Source organism: Bufo bufo, chromosome 6 (genome assembly GCF_905171765.1).
Source record: "Bufo bufo chromosome 6, aBufBuf1.1, whole genome shotgun sequence".
NCBI classification, from domain to species: Eukaryota; Metazoa; Chordata; class Amphibia; order Anura; family Bufonidae; genus Bufo; species Bufo bufo.
The window spans coordinates 311,492,828-311,507,232 of record NC_053394.1 but is presented as its reverse complement, the minus strand read 5'-3'; the positions used below and the strand labels follow the sequence as shown (position 1 = coordinate 311,507,232).

Sequence of the window (14,405 nt, the reverse complement as noted above, 5' to 3'; positions counted from 1 at the left end):
ATAACAGAAACAAACCAGTGCAGCACAATAGGAAACCTAAGGTAGAAGAGTAGAAATATTTTCTGGTGCAAAAGATTCAGAATGTTAAAAGCTCTTAAAGTGTAACTGTCATGTTTTCATTAAAACAAAAATCAGTTTTAACATGTTACTGCTGCAGCAGCATTATGCATAAAGCAATCTTTAGTTTCTTCACGTACCACTGTTTTCCTTGAGTTTTTCTTAGTTGCGGCTGTTTTAACCTCTACAATATGAGGATCTTCTGAGTTCTCTGAGGCTGTAGCCAGCAGCTTCCTGCCAGCCAATCGGATTGGATGACTGAAAGACACGCCTCCTCACTCTGAAGCCTAATGCAGGCATGCAGTGCCCCTCTGTCTTCTGTTTACACTAAAGTGAAGACAGACAAGCCATAGCAACAGTCTTTCTCGTGAATGGCATTGGGGGACACAGCACCATGTGTTGTGGGTATATGCCCAGCTGCCACTAGGAGGCTGACACTAGAAAGAAAAGTGTTGGCTCCACACATCTGGGCTAAACCCACTGCACCTGCTGGAGCTAACCAGTTTTTTTTCTAGTGTCATAGGAGGCAGATATGACCTGCTCTTTTTTTTTTTTTTTCTCTCTTTTTTTCTTCCAACAGTGTTCAGCAGGCTGGGGCTCCATGGTGGACTTCCACCATAGTTGCACCCCCTGCGGGCGCGTACCTTGTACGTAGCCGGTCGCCCAATGCCCAGAACTGCATGTACAGTGGATGCCAGCATTCCGAGGTCCTTCTGTTGAGTCTGCCGATGGGGCGACCCTGCTGCGCCTGAAGACATCTGAGGGTAACTACCCCAATCTTCCCAGAGCTTCCGGGTCCCCAGTTCTCCCAGTATAAGAGGGGTGGGGGGGGGGGGGGGGGGGGGGTGGTCCTTCATAGTCTGGGCACCCTTGTGCACCCTTGTTCCCCTTTCCCCTTGGGGCAGACAGGTCTGTAAGGGTTCATGGAGGGACACATTCCTTCTCCTGTCTGCATCCCGGCTCTTGACCGGCCTAGGCCACAGTATTCCCTAGCCTGCCGCTTGGGTCCTGCCTCCTTCCAGATCCCCTCTCTTCTTCCCTCGGCCGCCGCTTATCCTCCCCCCTACCTTTTTATGTAGTTTCCGGCGGGCCTCGGGGGCGCCTGTGGCTTCCGGCATGTTTCTCCCGGGTGAGCTCTCAAATCAAAACCTACTTGGCCGTGATAGTCCCGCCCCCTGCCTGTTTCCCGGGCTTCTGGTGAACACTCCTTCCCGAGGTGGACTGTGGGTGGAGCCTTGTTTCTTCCTCCAATCCCATCCTGGTGCGGGCTTTCTGCCAGAGGGGCGGCTTTGTCTCCTGGAGGCACCGAGGAGAGAGGTCTCCTCCATCTTGCCCGCACCTCACCAGGTTACATCTAGTCCGGCGCACAGTTTTCTGAAGCCGCTGCTGCTTTATTCTTCAGGACACAGCACCTGGGGTCCGGTAGGACAGCTTCGGTTGGCTGTTTTTTTTTCTTTCTTACAGGCTCTACCGATAGCCCTCATGTCCTCTGCTAGACAGGACCCAGTCCCTAACCCCCCCTTCAGGGATTGTCACTTATTTAGCTTGCACTCGCTGCAACCAAGATGCCGTGCGGTCAATCTGAACCCGTCAGCGCACAGTGCCTTGCTCCCAGGCCCTCCCAAGCCGCCACTGCTGGCCCTGATTGGGCCCTGTCCCAAGCCATAGGGAACCTTGCCAGTCTCTCCCAATCTGTGGTGCAGTCGCTGGATCGCTTGCCGGCCCAAATCGCGGCCGCCTCTGTCCCCAGTAGGGAACTTCCCACTGTCGGGGTTCGCTCTCGCTCTGACACCAGGTCCCGTAAGCGACCGAGTGCTCTCAGCTGGGTCCCGCTCATTCTCAGTTTCTTCGGTTCACTCCCTGTATAAGTCTGAGTCCAGCGAAGTCTCCTCTTCTGCCGCTCGTGGGGACACCTCTGACTCTGATTCCGGATCTCAGCAGAGCGCATCTATGTCTGCGGCCATGCAGGATCTCATAAAGGCAGTCAGGGACGCGCTCCGAGTGCAGGAGGGACCCTCTTCCTCGGCCTAGGAATCCGTGTCATTCCGCTTTTCCAGGCGCCCCGCCTTGGTTTTTCCTAACCATGCGGACCTCGACGCACTTCTGTCTAAGGAGTGTCGTCACCCTGATAGACGACTTCAACTCTCCAAGGCGTCCGACGCCCTTTTTCCCTTTGCAGAGGAGTCGGTCAACCTATGGTCTGAACCACCTCAGGTTGTTCCCAGGTGGCGCGCCTGGCCAAGGCGACCACCCTTCCTTTGGCAGAAGGCCTGCGTTGTCTGGACCAAACAACTCATCCGGTCCTTGCCCCAGGACTCTGCTCAAGGCGAGCTCCCTGCCCTCGCCTCTCAAATTCTCCAAGCATCCTGGTACCTCTGTGATGCCTCCATGGAATTGGCACGCTGCTGTAGCAGAGCAGCTGCTAATTCTGTGGCCATCCTCCGCACGGTCTGGCTCCGTACCTGGGCGCCAGATGCAGCCTCCAAGAAGGTTCTAATTTCTCTTTCCTTTCTTGGCGGTAGACTCTTTGGGAAGCGCTTGGAGGAACTTATTTCCGAGGCTGCGGTGGGGTAAAAGTTCCCTTCTCCCCCAAAATCGGCCTCGCCGCCTTCCTGGGACGGCTTCGCAATCGTGGCGGTTCAGACAAAAAGTCTCCTAGGCCCTCCTTCAAGGCCAAGCCCTCCTGGCACGCTAGACCGAAGCCTTCTAAGCCACAGCCCACAAAGACTACATCTACTTGACTGTGCACCCTCTCCAGTAGGGGGGCGGGGGGGGGGGTCACTTGCTCGCCTTTCAAGAAGTCTGGCGGGCGCACGTGGACGACGCTTGGGTTCTGGAGGTTGTTTCCTCCGGTTACAAAATCGAATTTTTCGATCTCCCTTCCGGTGGTTTTTTCCAGTTGTCTCCACCCAGGGCGGCCGATTTAATTAATAAATTTTTATATTTTTTCAGGCCATTCATTCACTTCATTCTCTAGGGGTCATGGTCCCTGTTCCGCGCTCGGAACGTTTCCAGGGGTTTTACTCTAACCTCTTCATGGTCCCCAAGAAAGATGGGTCGCTCCGCCCCATCCTGGATTTGAAGGCCCTCAACCTGTTCGTCCGGGTCCACCACTTTTGCATGGAGTCCCTCCAGTTGGTGATCGCCTCCCTGGAGGAGGGCGAGTTTGTCATCTATCGACATACAGGATGCTTATCTCCATGTCCCCATCGCCCCTTCCCATCAGAGATTCCTTCGCTTTGCGGTGGGTTCTCTGCATTTTCAGTTTGTGGCCCTGCCCTTCGATCTGGCCTCTGCCTCGAGGGTCTAGACCAAGGTATTGGTTCCCCTCATCGCCCTTCTGCGTACCAGGGGAGTTGTGCTGATTCCCTACTTGGACGACCTTCTAGTGAAGGCCCCTTTCCTTCACAGACAACCTGTCCAGCCTCCACATTACCCTTTTTAGTTCTCTCCCAGTTCGGGTGGCTGGTGAATTTTCCCAAGTTCTCCCTGGTCCCCACCCAGAGGATGACCTTCTTGGGCATGATCTTCGACACTCGCCTCGGGCCGGTCTTTCTTCCCCAGGTCAAGATGGCGTCTCTCCATTTGGGGGTAGCTCGCCTCTGCGACCCGTCCCCTCTCCCCATCAGGACGTGCATGCGGGTTCTGGGCCTCATTGTGTTCAAGGCGATCCCCTATTCCCAATTGCATACCAGACTTCTCCAGAGGTTCCTCATCTCCAGGTGGGACAAGTCTCCGTCAGGCCTTGATTGCCTGATCAGTCTTCCCCCAGAGGTCCGCCGGGATATGCGTTGGTGGCTCCTACCTCGCACGGTCTCCCTCGGCAGGTCTTTCCTTCTGCCGGGTTGGCAGGTGATCACCACCGATGCCAGCCTGACTGGTTGGGGGGCTGTCTTCCGGTCCCTTACTACCCGGGGCAGTGGTCAGCGGAGGAGTCTTCCCTGTTTTTTCTTGCCCTCTGCCGCTGGACTTCCCTGCTAGACTGTCTCCCGATCCAGATCCAGTCAGACAGATCCAGGGGGGCAGCAGAAGCGGGACTGTCCTCAGGGAAGCCTTGCGAATCCTGCGGTGGGCGGAAGAACACGTTACCGCTCTCTCCGCAGTCTACATCCCCGGGGTCGACAATTGGGCGGCAGACTTTCTCAGTCGCCATCGTCTCAACCCGGGCGAGTGGTCCCTCCATCCGGAGGTGTTTCTGCACCTGTGTCACCGTTGGGGAACCCCAGATGTGGACCTGTTCGCTTCTCGTCTGAACCACACGATTCCGGCTTAGGTCACCAGGTCCCGGGACCTTCAGGCTCTGGCGGTGGATGCTCTGGTTCTTCCTTGGTCTCATTTCAGCCTCCTTTACCTCTTCCCTCCTTTTTTGCTTATTACCCGGGTACTCAAACGCCTCAAGGAGGCTCTGGTCCCAGCAATCCTGGTGGCTCCGGATTGGCCCCACAGGACGTGGTACGCAGACTTCATGTTTCTGATCGCCGACCTCCCATGGCAGCTTCCTCTGCGTCCCGACATCCTTTCCCAAGGCCCGCTATTCCACCCGAATTTACCTCAACTGCGTTTAACGGCGTGGCTGTTAAGGCCGCAGTCTCTCGGAGTCTGTCATTCAGACTATGCTTCACGCCCGCAAACCCCAATCGGCCAGGATTTATCACCGTACTTGGCGGGCGTATTTTTCCTGGTGTGAATCTGGCCAGTTTCACCCTCTCTGGTTTTTCTGTGCCTAGGATCCTGTCTTTTCTCCAGGCTGGTTTTGACAAGGGTTTTCGACTGGCCTCTCAAGGATCAGATTTTGGCCCTGTCCGTTATTTTCCAGAGAAGTCTGGCTTCCCGTCCTCAGATGAAGACCTTTCTCCAGGGGGGTCGCTCACTGTGCTCCCCCATTTCGTTCCCCTGTAGAACCATGGGACATGAACCTTGTTCTGGACGCTCTTCAGTTATCTCCTTTTGAGCCACTGAAGGATGTCTCTCTTTCCTTCGTTTCATTTAAGGTCGCCTTGCTTGTGGCGATTACCTCTATCCGTAGAGTCTCTGAGCTTGCTGCGTTTTCTTGCAAGTCTCCCTGCCTTGTGTTCCACCAGGACAAAGTGGTCCTCCGTCCGGTTCACTCTTTTCTCCCAAAGGTGGTGTCCACATTCCATATTAATGAGGAGATTGTCCTTCCATCTTTCTGTCCTAATCCCGCTCATCCCAGGGAGAGATCCCTTCATAGTCTGGATGTCGTTCGGCGCTCCGCCTGTACCTTCGGTTAACTGAGTCTTTCAGGCGTTCCAACTCCCTCTTTGTGGTCTGCAAGCTTCCAAGGCCACTGTTTCCCATTGGATTCGGTTGGCTGTCAATGAGGCCTATGTTGCAAAGGGTCGGGTTCCCCCCCCTTTCGGTAGACCGCTCACTCCACAAGGGCGGTCGGGGCCTCTTGGGCGGTTCGACATCAGGCTTCTGCCTCCCAGGTCTGCAAGGCTGCCACCTGGGCTTTGCTTCATACCTTTTCAAAGTTCTATTAGACCAATTCCTTGGCCTCTGCCAATGCCAGCTTTGGTCGCAAGGTTCTGCAAGCGGCTGTGTGTTAGATGACTTGCATGGCATTTTCTTCTCTCCCTCGTGGACTGCTTTTGGACGTCCCATGGTGCTGTGTCCTCCAATGCCATTCATGAGAAAAATTGATTTTTGTACTCGCCGTAAAATCCTTTTCTTGTAGGATGCATTGGGGGACACAGATCCCGCCCTCTTTGGTTATTTGGTTTCTGGACGAACGGGTTTTTCACAGGGTTTTTGTTCTCGTCCTATCTCTGGTTTAGGACATGTTGGCTTCTTTATATATTTTTTTTCGGTTTGTTGATCCTACTGCTCTTTTGACCAACTGGTTAGCTCCAGCAGGTGCAGTGGGTATAGCCCAGATGGGTGGAGCCAACACTTTTCTTTCTAGTGGCAGCTGGACATATACCCCAATGCATCCTACGAGAAAAGGATTTTACGGTGAGTACAAAAATAAATTTTTAACCCCTTAGTGACCACCCATACATGTTTTTACAGCGGTCACTAAGGGGCCTTAGGCTTTAGGGGAACCCATGCAGCAGGAGAGCCGCGGCCCTGCTCTATCTGGGCTGTTTAACACTTTCCTACTGGAAATGGCGCCCACCGCATGTAAAGTACCGACAGAGGGAGCTTTTTTTTCCAGTGAAAATATGCTTTTCAATGAAAAATTGCAAAAAAATTAATATAAATCCCCCATATGTTTGGTATTGCCGTGTCCGTAATGACCCGGACTACGTTAATATGTAAATTATCCCCTACAGTGAACGCCGTAAAAAAATTAATCTGCTAATCTATTCTTAGTTGCCACCAAAAAAAACTTAATAACACGAGATCAAAAAGCGTCATTTATGATACCAATGAAAAATACAAGTTGTCCCGCAAAAAACAAAGAAAAATAAAAAAATTATGGGTCTTTGGAAGGAGCGATGCAAAAACCATTTTTTTCCCATCTCCCTCCAATAAAGAGTTTAATAAAAGTTAGTCAAAGTTGTGTACCCCAAAATGGCGCCAATAAAAAATACAACTTTTCCTGCAAAAAACAAGCCCTCATGCAGCTATATAGACTGAAAAATAAAAAGGTTATAGCTCTTGGAACGCGACGATGAAAAAAATAAATAAAAATGCTTGGTCAGGAAGTCCCAAAACAGGCTGGTCACTAAGGGGTTAAGGGACCAGTGGAAAGCTCTTATTATAAGGTAATTGGCTATCTTTTGACAATCATTGAAAGACTAACTCTGGTATACATGCCTAGCTGTAACAAACTAGCAAATAAAAAAAGTATGACAGTTACACTTTAAAATTAAGACGACCATTTAAAGGGAACCTGTCACAATGTAAATGTAGTCCTATCTGTGGGCAGCAGGTCACAGAGTAGGGGGGCTGAGCAGCTTGATATATAGTTTTCTGGGAAAAGATTCAGTCACACCTGTATTTTATTCCTTTTAAATCTCTGCACATTGTGGGCGGTCTTACTTAGTGAGTAGGACCACCCACTGGACTCCAGAGCATGTTTGTAAAGGGAATCTGTTACCAGTTATTACCAGGGGATTTGTAACCAGTTATCTGTTTTTATAGTGCCCCCTCTGAGAGCAGCAATAAATGGGTGACATGTACACCGAGCAAAACACTGAGTCACTTACTTAAAATGATCCAGTTTTGCTAAAATCTGTAGTGAACAGCTCAGGCACAAGCGGATTGCTGGAGTTTAATACACAACGTGTGCCAGGGAGTCCTCATATTCATGAGCTTCTAGCAATCCATGTCCTCCCGCCACTAGGAATAAGGATGTCAATCAGCAGGGCCCATGACCATGAGGACCCCCAGGCACACACTATATCGAGCAGACTCTGGTGCTTGGCTTGCGCTGGAGCTGCTCAATACAGATTTTAGCAAAACTGGGTCAGTTTAAGTGGCCCACCTTTTTAGCTCAGAGTATCTGTCATCATCTGTCTATGCTGCTATCAGATAGGACACCATAAAACTGGTGACATTTTGCTTTAAATGAATTAATAACAAGTTGTAGTTTTCCAATAAAACTGTCAGTCAGCTCCGCTCCTCCTGCTCTATAATATGCTGCCTGCAGATCAGATATTATGTTCAATATGACACATTAGCTTTAAGTGATAGTGCAGAGGCTGGATAAAGGATAGGTGTAGTGTTGAGCGAACTTGTGTTTTAAGTTCGGCGTCTAAAGTTCTGGTTATCGAAGAATCGCGTTATGGATTTCAAATTCCGTTATGGTCCGTGGTAGAGAAATCCTCAACGTGATTCTTCGAGAACCCGAACTTTAGACGCTGAACTTAAAACACAAGTTCGCTCAACACTAGATAGATGTAAGGAATTCAAAGTTTGCCAACATTCGTTGATAAACATGATTTCCTTTATGAAAAATTGGACTAGAATTGATTCTTCCAGATCCTAATGTACTGTGATAGTCAGAATGGTCAGATGGATCACGTCAGCAATTAGAAGCCCCGGAGTGAAGGCAACTGAACCCACTCCAAGCCTAGTGACGTGACGGTTCTCAGAGTGATTTTAGCGCTTTGGATGCTCTGCTTTGAGTTGTTTGCTTTGATCGTTGTTTTTGTTACTGACTTTAGGTTCATTAAGTATCTCCAAAGCAGCAGCTCAAAGCTCTCTGACCCAATACTGTGATTTGCAGACACATGCGTTTTATCCAGTCACAGATTAGACATTGGAGCATACGATTTTGATCCACTTAAGACCTTGGTAAATTATACTAAGCACCGCTTAACAATCTATAAAACGCAGATCATATTATGAAATAAGTGAATAGATGAGCATTACGAAAATGAAGTTGGGAAAGGTACTATTACAGGGAATCTGTCACCACCATCTTGGACTATCTGAAGTAATACATAAGGAGTCCAGAATCACTATTGATACATTATACACTGCTCAAAAAAATAAAGGGAACACTTAAACAACACAATGTAACTCCAAGTCAATCACACTTCTGTGAACTCAAACTGTCCACTTAGGAAGCAACACTGAGTGACAATCAATTTCACATGCTGTTGTGCAAATGGGATAGACAACAGGTGGAAATTATAGGCAATTAGCAAGACACCCCCAATAAAGGAGTGGTTCTGCAGGTGGTGAGCACAGACCAGTTCTCAGTTCCTATGCTTCCTGGCTGATGTTTTGGTCACTTTTGAATGCTGGCGGTGCTTTCACTCTAGTGGTAGCATGAGACTGAGTCTCCAACCCACACAAGTGGCTCAGGTAGTGCAGCTCATCCAGGGTGGCACATCAATGCGAGCTGTGGCAAGAAGGTTTGCTGTGTCTGTCAGCGTAGTGTCCAGAGCATGGAGGCGCTACCAGGAGACAGGCCAGTACATCAGGAGACATGCAGGAGGCCGTAGGAGGGCAACAACCCAGCAGCAGGACCGCTACCTCCGCCTTTGTGCAAGGAGGAACAGGAGGAGCACTGCCAGAGCCCTGCAAAATGACCTCCAGCAGGCCACAAATGTGCATGTGTCTGCTCAAACGGTCAGAAACAGACTCCATGAGGGTGATATGAGGGCCCGACGTCCACAGGTGGGGGTTGTGCTTACAGCCCAACACCGTGCAGGACGTTTGGCATTTGCCAGAGAACACCAAGATTGGCAAATTCGCCACTGGCACCCTGTGCTCTTCACAGATGAAAGCAGGTTCACACTGAGCACATGTGACAGAGTCTGGAGACGCCGTGGAGAACGTTCTGCTGCCTGCAACATCCTCCAGCATGACTGGTTTGGCATTGGGTCAGTAATGGTGTGGGGTGGCATTTCTTTGGAGGGCCGCACAGCCCTCCATGTGATCGCCAGAGGTAGCCTGACTGCCATTAGGTACCGAGATGAGATCCTCAGACCCCTTGTGAGACCATATGCTGGTGCGGTTGGCCCTGGGTTCCTCCTAATGCAAGACAATGCTAGACCTCATGTGGCTGGAGTGTGTCAGCAGTTCCTGCAAGACGAAGGCATTGATGCTATGGACTGGCCCGCCTGTTCCCCAGACCTGAATCCAATTGAGCACATCTGGGACATCATGTCTCGCTCTATCCACCAACGTCACGTTGCACCACAGACTGTCCAGGAGTTGGCAGATGCTTTAGTCCAGGTCTGGGAGGAGATCCCTCAGGAGACCGTCCGCCACCTCATCAGGAGCATGCACAGGCGTTGTAGGGAGGTCATACAGGCACGTGGAGGCCACACACACTACTGAGCCTCATTTTGACTTGTTTTAAGGACATTACATCAAAGTTGGATCAGCCTGTAGTGTGTTTTTCCACTTTAATTTTGAGTGTGACTCCAAATCCAGACCTCCATGGGTTGAAAAATTTGATTTCCATTTTTTTATTTTTGTGTGATTTTGTTGTCAGCACATTCAAAGAACAAAGTATTTCAGAAGAATATTTAATTCAGATTTAGGATGTGTTATTTTTGTGTTCCCTTTTATTTTTTTGAGCAGTGTACATTGTCAGCCCTGCTGTGCATGCACAGATGAGTCCTCTCCATTATGTTAGTATTGGTGACAGATACCCTTTAAGACTTTGTAGATGTGTAAAGTGTCATCTTTTATGGGCTAGATATCCTTAGGCACTAGGGATCACTGTGTACCCCTTGTCCTATGCTTGGATTCCTTGCTGTGTCCATTGTTGCCGTCACTTCACTTTCTTGGGTACACACTAATTCATCTCCATGTCTTTCTTCTTCTTTTTAGCCAAGGCTACTACTCTGTTCAGCCGGCATACCAAAGCGATTGTATGGGGCATGCAGACCCGGGCTGTGCAAGGCATGCTGGATTTTGACTATATATGTTCCCGTTCTGAGCCTTCCGTTGCAGCAATGGTCTATCCTTTCACGTAAGGGAATGATGTAAAACTGTTCAAATATAGACTTCTTAGGCTACTTTCACACTTGCGTTCAGAGCGGATCCGTCTGCTGTCTGCACAGACGGATCCGCTCCTATAATGCAGACGTTTGGATCTGTTCAGAACGGATCCGTCTGCATTATAGCTTAGAAAAAATTCTAAGTGTGAAAGTAGTTCAGACGGATCCGTCCAGACTTTACATTGAAAGTCAATGGGGACGGATCCGTTTGAAAATTGAGCCATATTGTGTCATCTTCAAACGGATCCGTCCCCATTGACTTACATTGCAAGTCTGGACGGATCCGTTTGCCTCCGCACGGCCAGGCGGAGCAAGCAGCGTTCGGGTGTCCGCTTGCTGAGCGGAGCGGAGGCTGAACGCTGCCAGACTGATGCATTCTGAGCGGATCCGCATCCACTCAGAATGCATTAGGGCAGTACTGATGCGTTCGGGGCCGCTTGTGAACCCCTTCAAGCGGAGCTCCGAACGCTAGTGTGAAAGTAGCCTTAGTTTTAGGGTTGCAAGACACATTACATGAATAGCAGTAAAGTTGTCAATTTCGTTGGGACTAGGCAACCTCTAATGTGTATGCAGTGTCCCAACTCTCACTTGATGGCATATATCGGGGAAAGGAGGGGGGGTTGTCTACATTAAAGAGTACCTTTCATCAATTTTTTTACTTGCTAAAATTACTACCTCATGCAGTAGCCCAAGATGAGGTAGGGGATATCATCAAGCTCTTTTTCATATTTTATTTTTACTAATCGGCTTCTCCGTTGCGGCGCTGTGCCCCCCGTTCGGTTTTGGCACCTGTATGCCAATAAATAGCATTGGTACAGGGAGGAGGAGATGGCAGCTTTTCTCAGGGGGTGTCTCCTTGGCTGTGAGCTGTCCAATCGCAGCGGACCGCGTCACAGCCGGGGATAAGGTGAGCTTTTTTTCCTCCCTGACTGTGACGCAGATCGCTGAAATTGGACAGCTCACAGCCATGGAGAACGAGACTCCCACTGAGAAAAGCGGGTCTCTCCTCCTCCCTATACCGATGCTATTAGCATACAGGGCACCAAAGCGGAACGGGGGGCACAGCACCGCAACGGAGAAGTAGAGAAAAATAAGCGCAATGACATAATCTTGGGCTGCTGTGTAAAAACGAATGAAAGGTCCTCTTTAATATGGTAGTCTTTACAGACGGAGGATATGTGTCTTGAACTTGGAGGCTATAGCTATGGGTTGTAACTGCATTAACCGTGTAATTCTAATTTTAATTTGGCTTTTACTTTTTTACTAGTGGGGATCATAAGCAAAAGTTCTACTGGGGACACAAAGAAATACTTATTCCAGTTTTTAAGAATATGGCCGATGCCATGAGAAAACATCCAGAAGTGGACGTTCTTATCAATTTTGCCTCACTAAGGTCTGCTTATGACAGCTCCATGGAGACCATGAATTACCCGCAGGTTGGTGTCATTCCAGTGTTTTGTATGTATTACGGTTTTGTTAACATGTATGCTTAGGTGTTTTTGTCTTCTACCAGATCCGAACCATTGCAATAATTGCTGAAGGAATCCCAGAGGCCTTAACCAGGAGGCTCATCAAGATGGCTGATGAAAAAGGGGTCACCATTATTGGACCTGCCACCGTAAGTATTGCCTACAATATGGGTTTCTTTCTTGAGGGCGAAGCGTTGATGTATACATGCATGGCTTAACTAGAGACGAATTAGATGATCCGTTCATGTTGGAAGATGACCATACAAATACATAGACCAAAATCTCAGTCAGGGTTCCTTTCCTGCTATTACATGCTACATTACTACAGTTGTCAACTTTTATGAAGCCATTTACATCACAAAGGTGGTGTTAAAAAGTTGTGTTTATGACGCAGGCCATATTTGCAACTTTTTGAGCTTCTAAACACTTTTCTAAAGGGGGAAGGCTTAGCAGGAGGGGTGGAGCTTCTGTGGCCTGCCGGATTTACCATAATTTACATATAACTTATATCTCAAGTAAAGGCCAGCCCCTAGCTAGCATAGATTTGAGTGTCTGGCCAGAGGCGCTTGTAATTTATTAAGAGGCATGTGCCTTTACATAAATTAGACACGTCTCACTCCAGCACAAAGGAGATCAAGAATGGCATAGGAAACACCAGTCTTGACAACTCTCTCCCTTAAAGGTGTTTTCTGGCAATAACTATTTTTTATCAGGTGCCCGCATCATGACCCCCTAGTAACATAGTATATAAGGCCGAAAAAAGACATTTCTCACCCAGTTTCCTTGGGGGACACAGAAGACCTTGGGTATAGCTCATCTCCATAGGAGGCGTGACACTAAGTGAAGACTGTTAAGCCCCTCCTCCACAGCTATACCCTCAGCCTGGAGAGAGAGACTGCCAGTTTTTGCTTAGTGTCCAAGGAGGCAAGACACTCCCTGCTCTGCAGGGCTGTTTTCTCCTTGTTTAAATTTTAGATTTTTACTTTTTTCTTTTCTTTTTGTTCCAGATCATCAGGGACAACAGAGACGCACTAGACCTCTCTGCTTCTCCCGGGGTTGAGCTTCGCCAGTGCCGGTCACCCGCACTGCTGCCTCCCCCACAGAAGACAAGGTGGATCAGGGCAGCCCAGCTCCCCTACATCCCGCCAGCGCAAGGGTCGCCCGCACGCCAAGTCCCTCTTCCAGCGTCCTGCCACTACGGTGCCAGTAGCTGAAGGGGCGACCCTGCTGGAATGGACCGAGGGTGAAGACGGCTGTGGTAAGAGAGAGGCTTCTCCAGCCCTACGTCCCCCACCCTGGTCTCCTGCGTGCCTGACCCCCATACTGGGCCTCTGGACCCTTCCCCTGCTGGACCTAGGCTGGCCCCTGGGGTGCCGCAGATCGACAATCTGCTCCCTGCCCCCCCCCCCCCCCCCCCCTTTCCTGGCCTTCATAGGACATGCAGCTAGTGGCTGTCTCCCCACAGCTAGCTGCAGAAGCTGCTCCTCCATCCGCACGGCACCCCATCTCTGGGTCCCCCCATCTCCTTACCGGAGTGTTGCTCAGGCCTGAGGCTGTGGAGTAAGACCTCGCCTCCGGCCGGCATTAATATTCCTGTGCGGCCGGGCGCCGCAAAAATTTTATCCCAGGCTCCGCGGCCTGTTAGGGCTCCCGCGGCCGGCAAGCCGCCATTCCGCGCCCCCTGATTCTTCCGGCCGGCGGGGTGGGCTCCCGCGGCCGGCGAGCCGCCATTCCGGGCCCCTGACTCTCCCGGCCGGCGGGGTGGGCTCCCGCGGCCGGCGAGCCGCCATTCCGGGCCCCTGACTCTTCCGGCCGGCGGGGTGGGCTCCCGCGGCCGGCATTGGGCTTGACTAGGCCCCAGCAGGCCCCGTCCGACCGTCGGTGCCGGTCGGCGGGGCTCCGCAAATTTTATCCCAGGCTTCGCGGCCCCTGACTCTCCCGGCCGGCGGGGTGGGCTCCCGCGGCCGGCGAGCCGCCATTCCGGGCCCCTGACTCTTCCGGCCGGCGGGGTGGGCTCCCGCGGCCGGCATTGGGCTTGACTAGGCCCCAGCAGGCCCCGTCCGACCATCGGTGCCGGTCGGCGGGGCTCCGCAAATTTTATCCCAGGCTTCGCGGCCTGCTGGGCCGCAATTCCGACCGGCCCGCGGGGTGGGCACCCGCGGCCGGTTTGAAGCGCCACTCCACCTTAGGTCCCGGCGGTACATAACGGGCCGGGCGCCGCAAATTTAGACCCCGGCTTCGCGGCCTAGTATGCCGCAAAATTTCCGGCCTCTGGTGGAGGGGGCGGGAACTTCTCCAGGCGCGAATTCTTCCTGCCTGGGGGTTCCTCCGCCCCCAGGGGATCGCAGCGCCGCCCTCCTGGCCGGATCCCTGTTAACCCTTTGGGTACAGGCCGGCTCTCAATGGGCCTGTATGGTTGGCCCCCTTTTTCCTGTCTCTCAGACAAATA

At 51.1% G+C, this 14,405-nt stretch overlaps 1 protein-coding gene across 3 annotated transcripts in view; it reads left to right on the top strand.

Moving 5' to 3' along the window:
- ACLY (ATP citrate lyase) overlaps positions 1–14,405 on the top strand; it is an 85,308-nt gene that overhangs the window by 54,094 nt on the left and 16,809 nt on the right. For all 3 annotated transcript variants that reach the window (XM_040435342.1, XM_040435340.1, XM_040435341.1), the window contains 3 exons: positions 10,318–10,459; positions 11,755–11,923; positions 12,001–12,105. In XM_040435342.1, the coding sequence (XP_040291276.1) occupies positions 10,318–10,459; positions 11,755–11,923; positions 12,001–12,105 (416 nt within the window). The remainder of the gene's footprint in view (positions 1–10,317; positions 10,460–11,754; positions 11,924–12,000; positions 12,106–14,405) is intronic.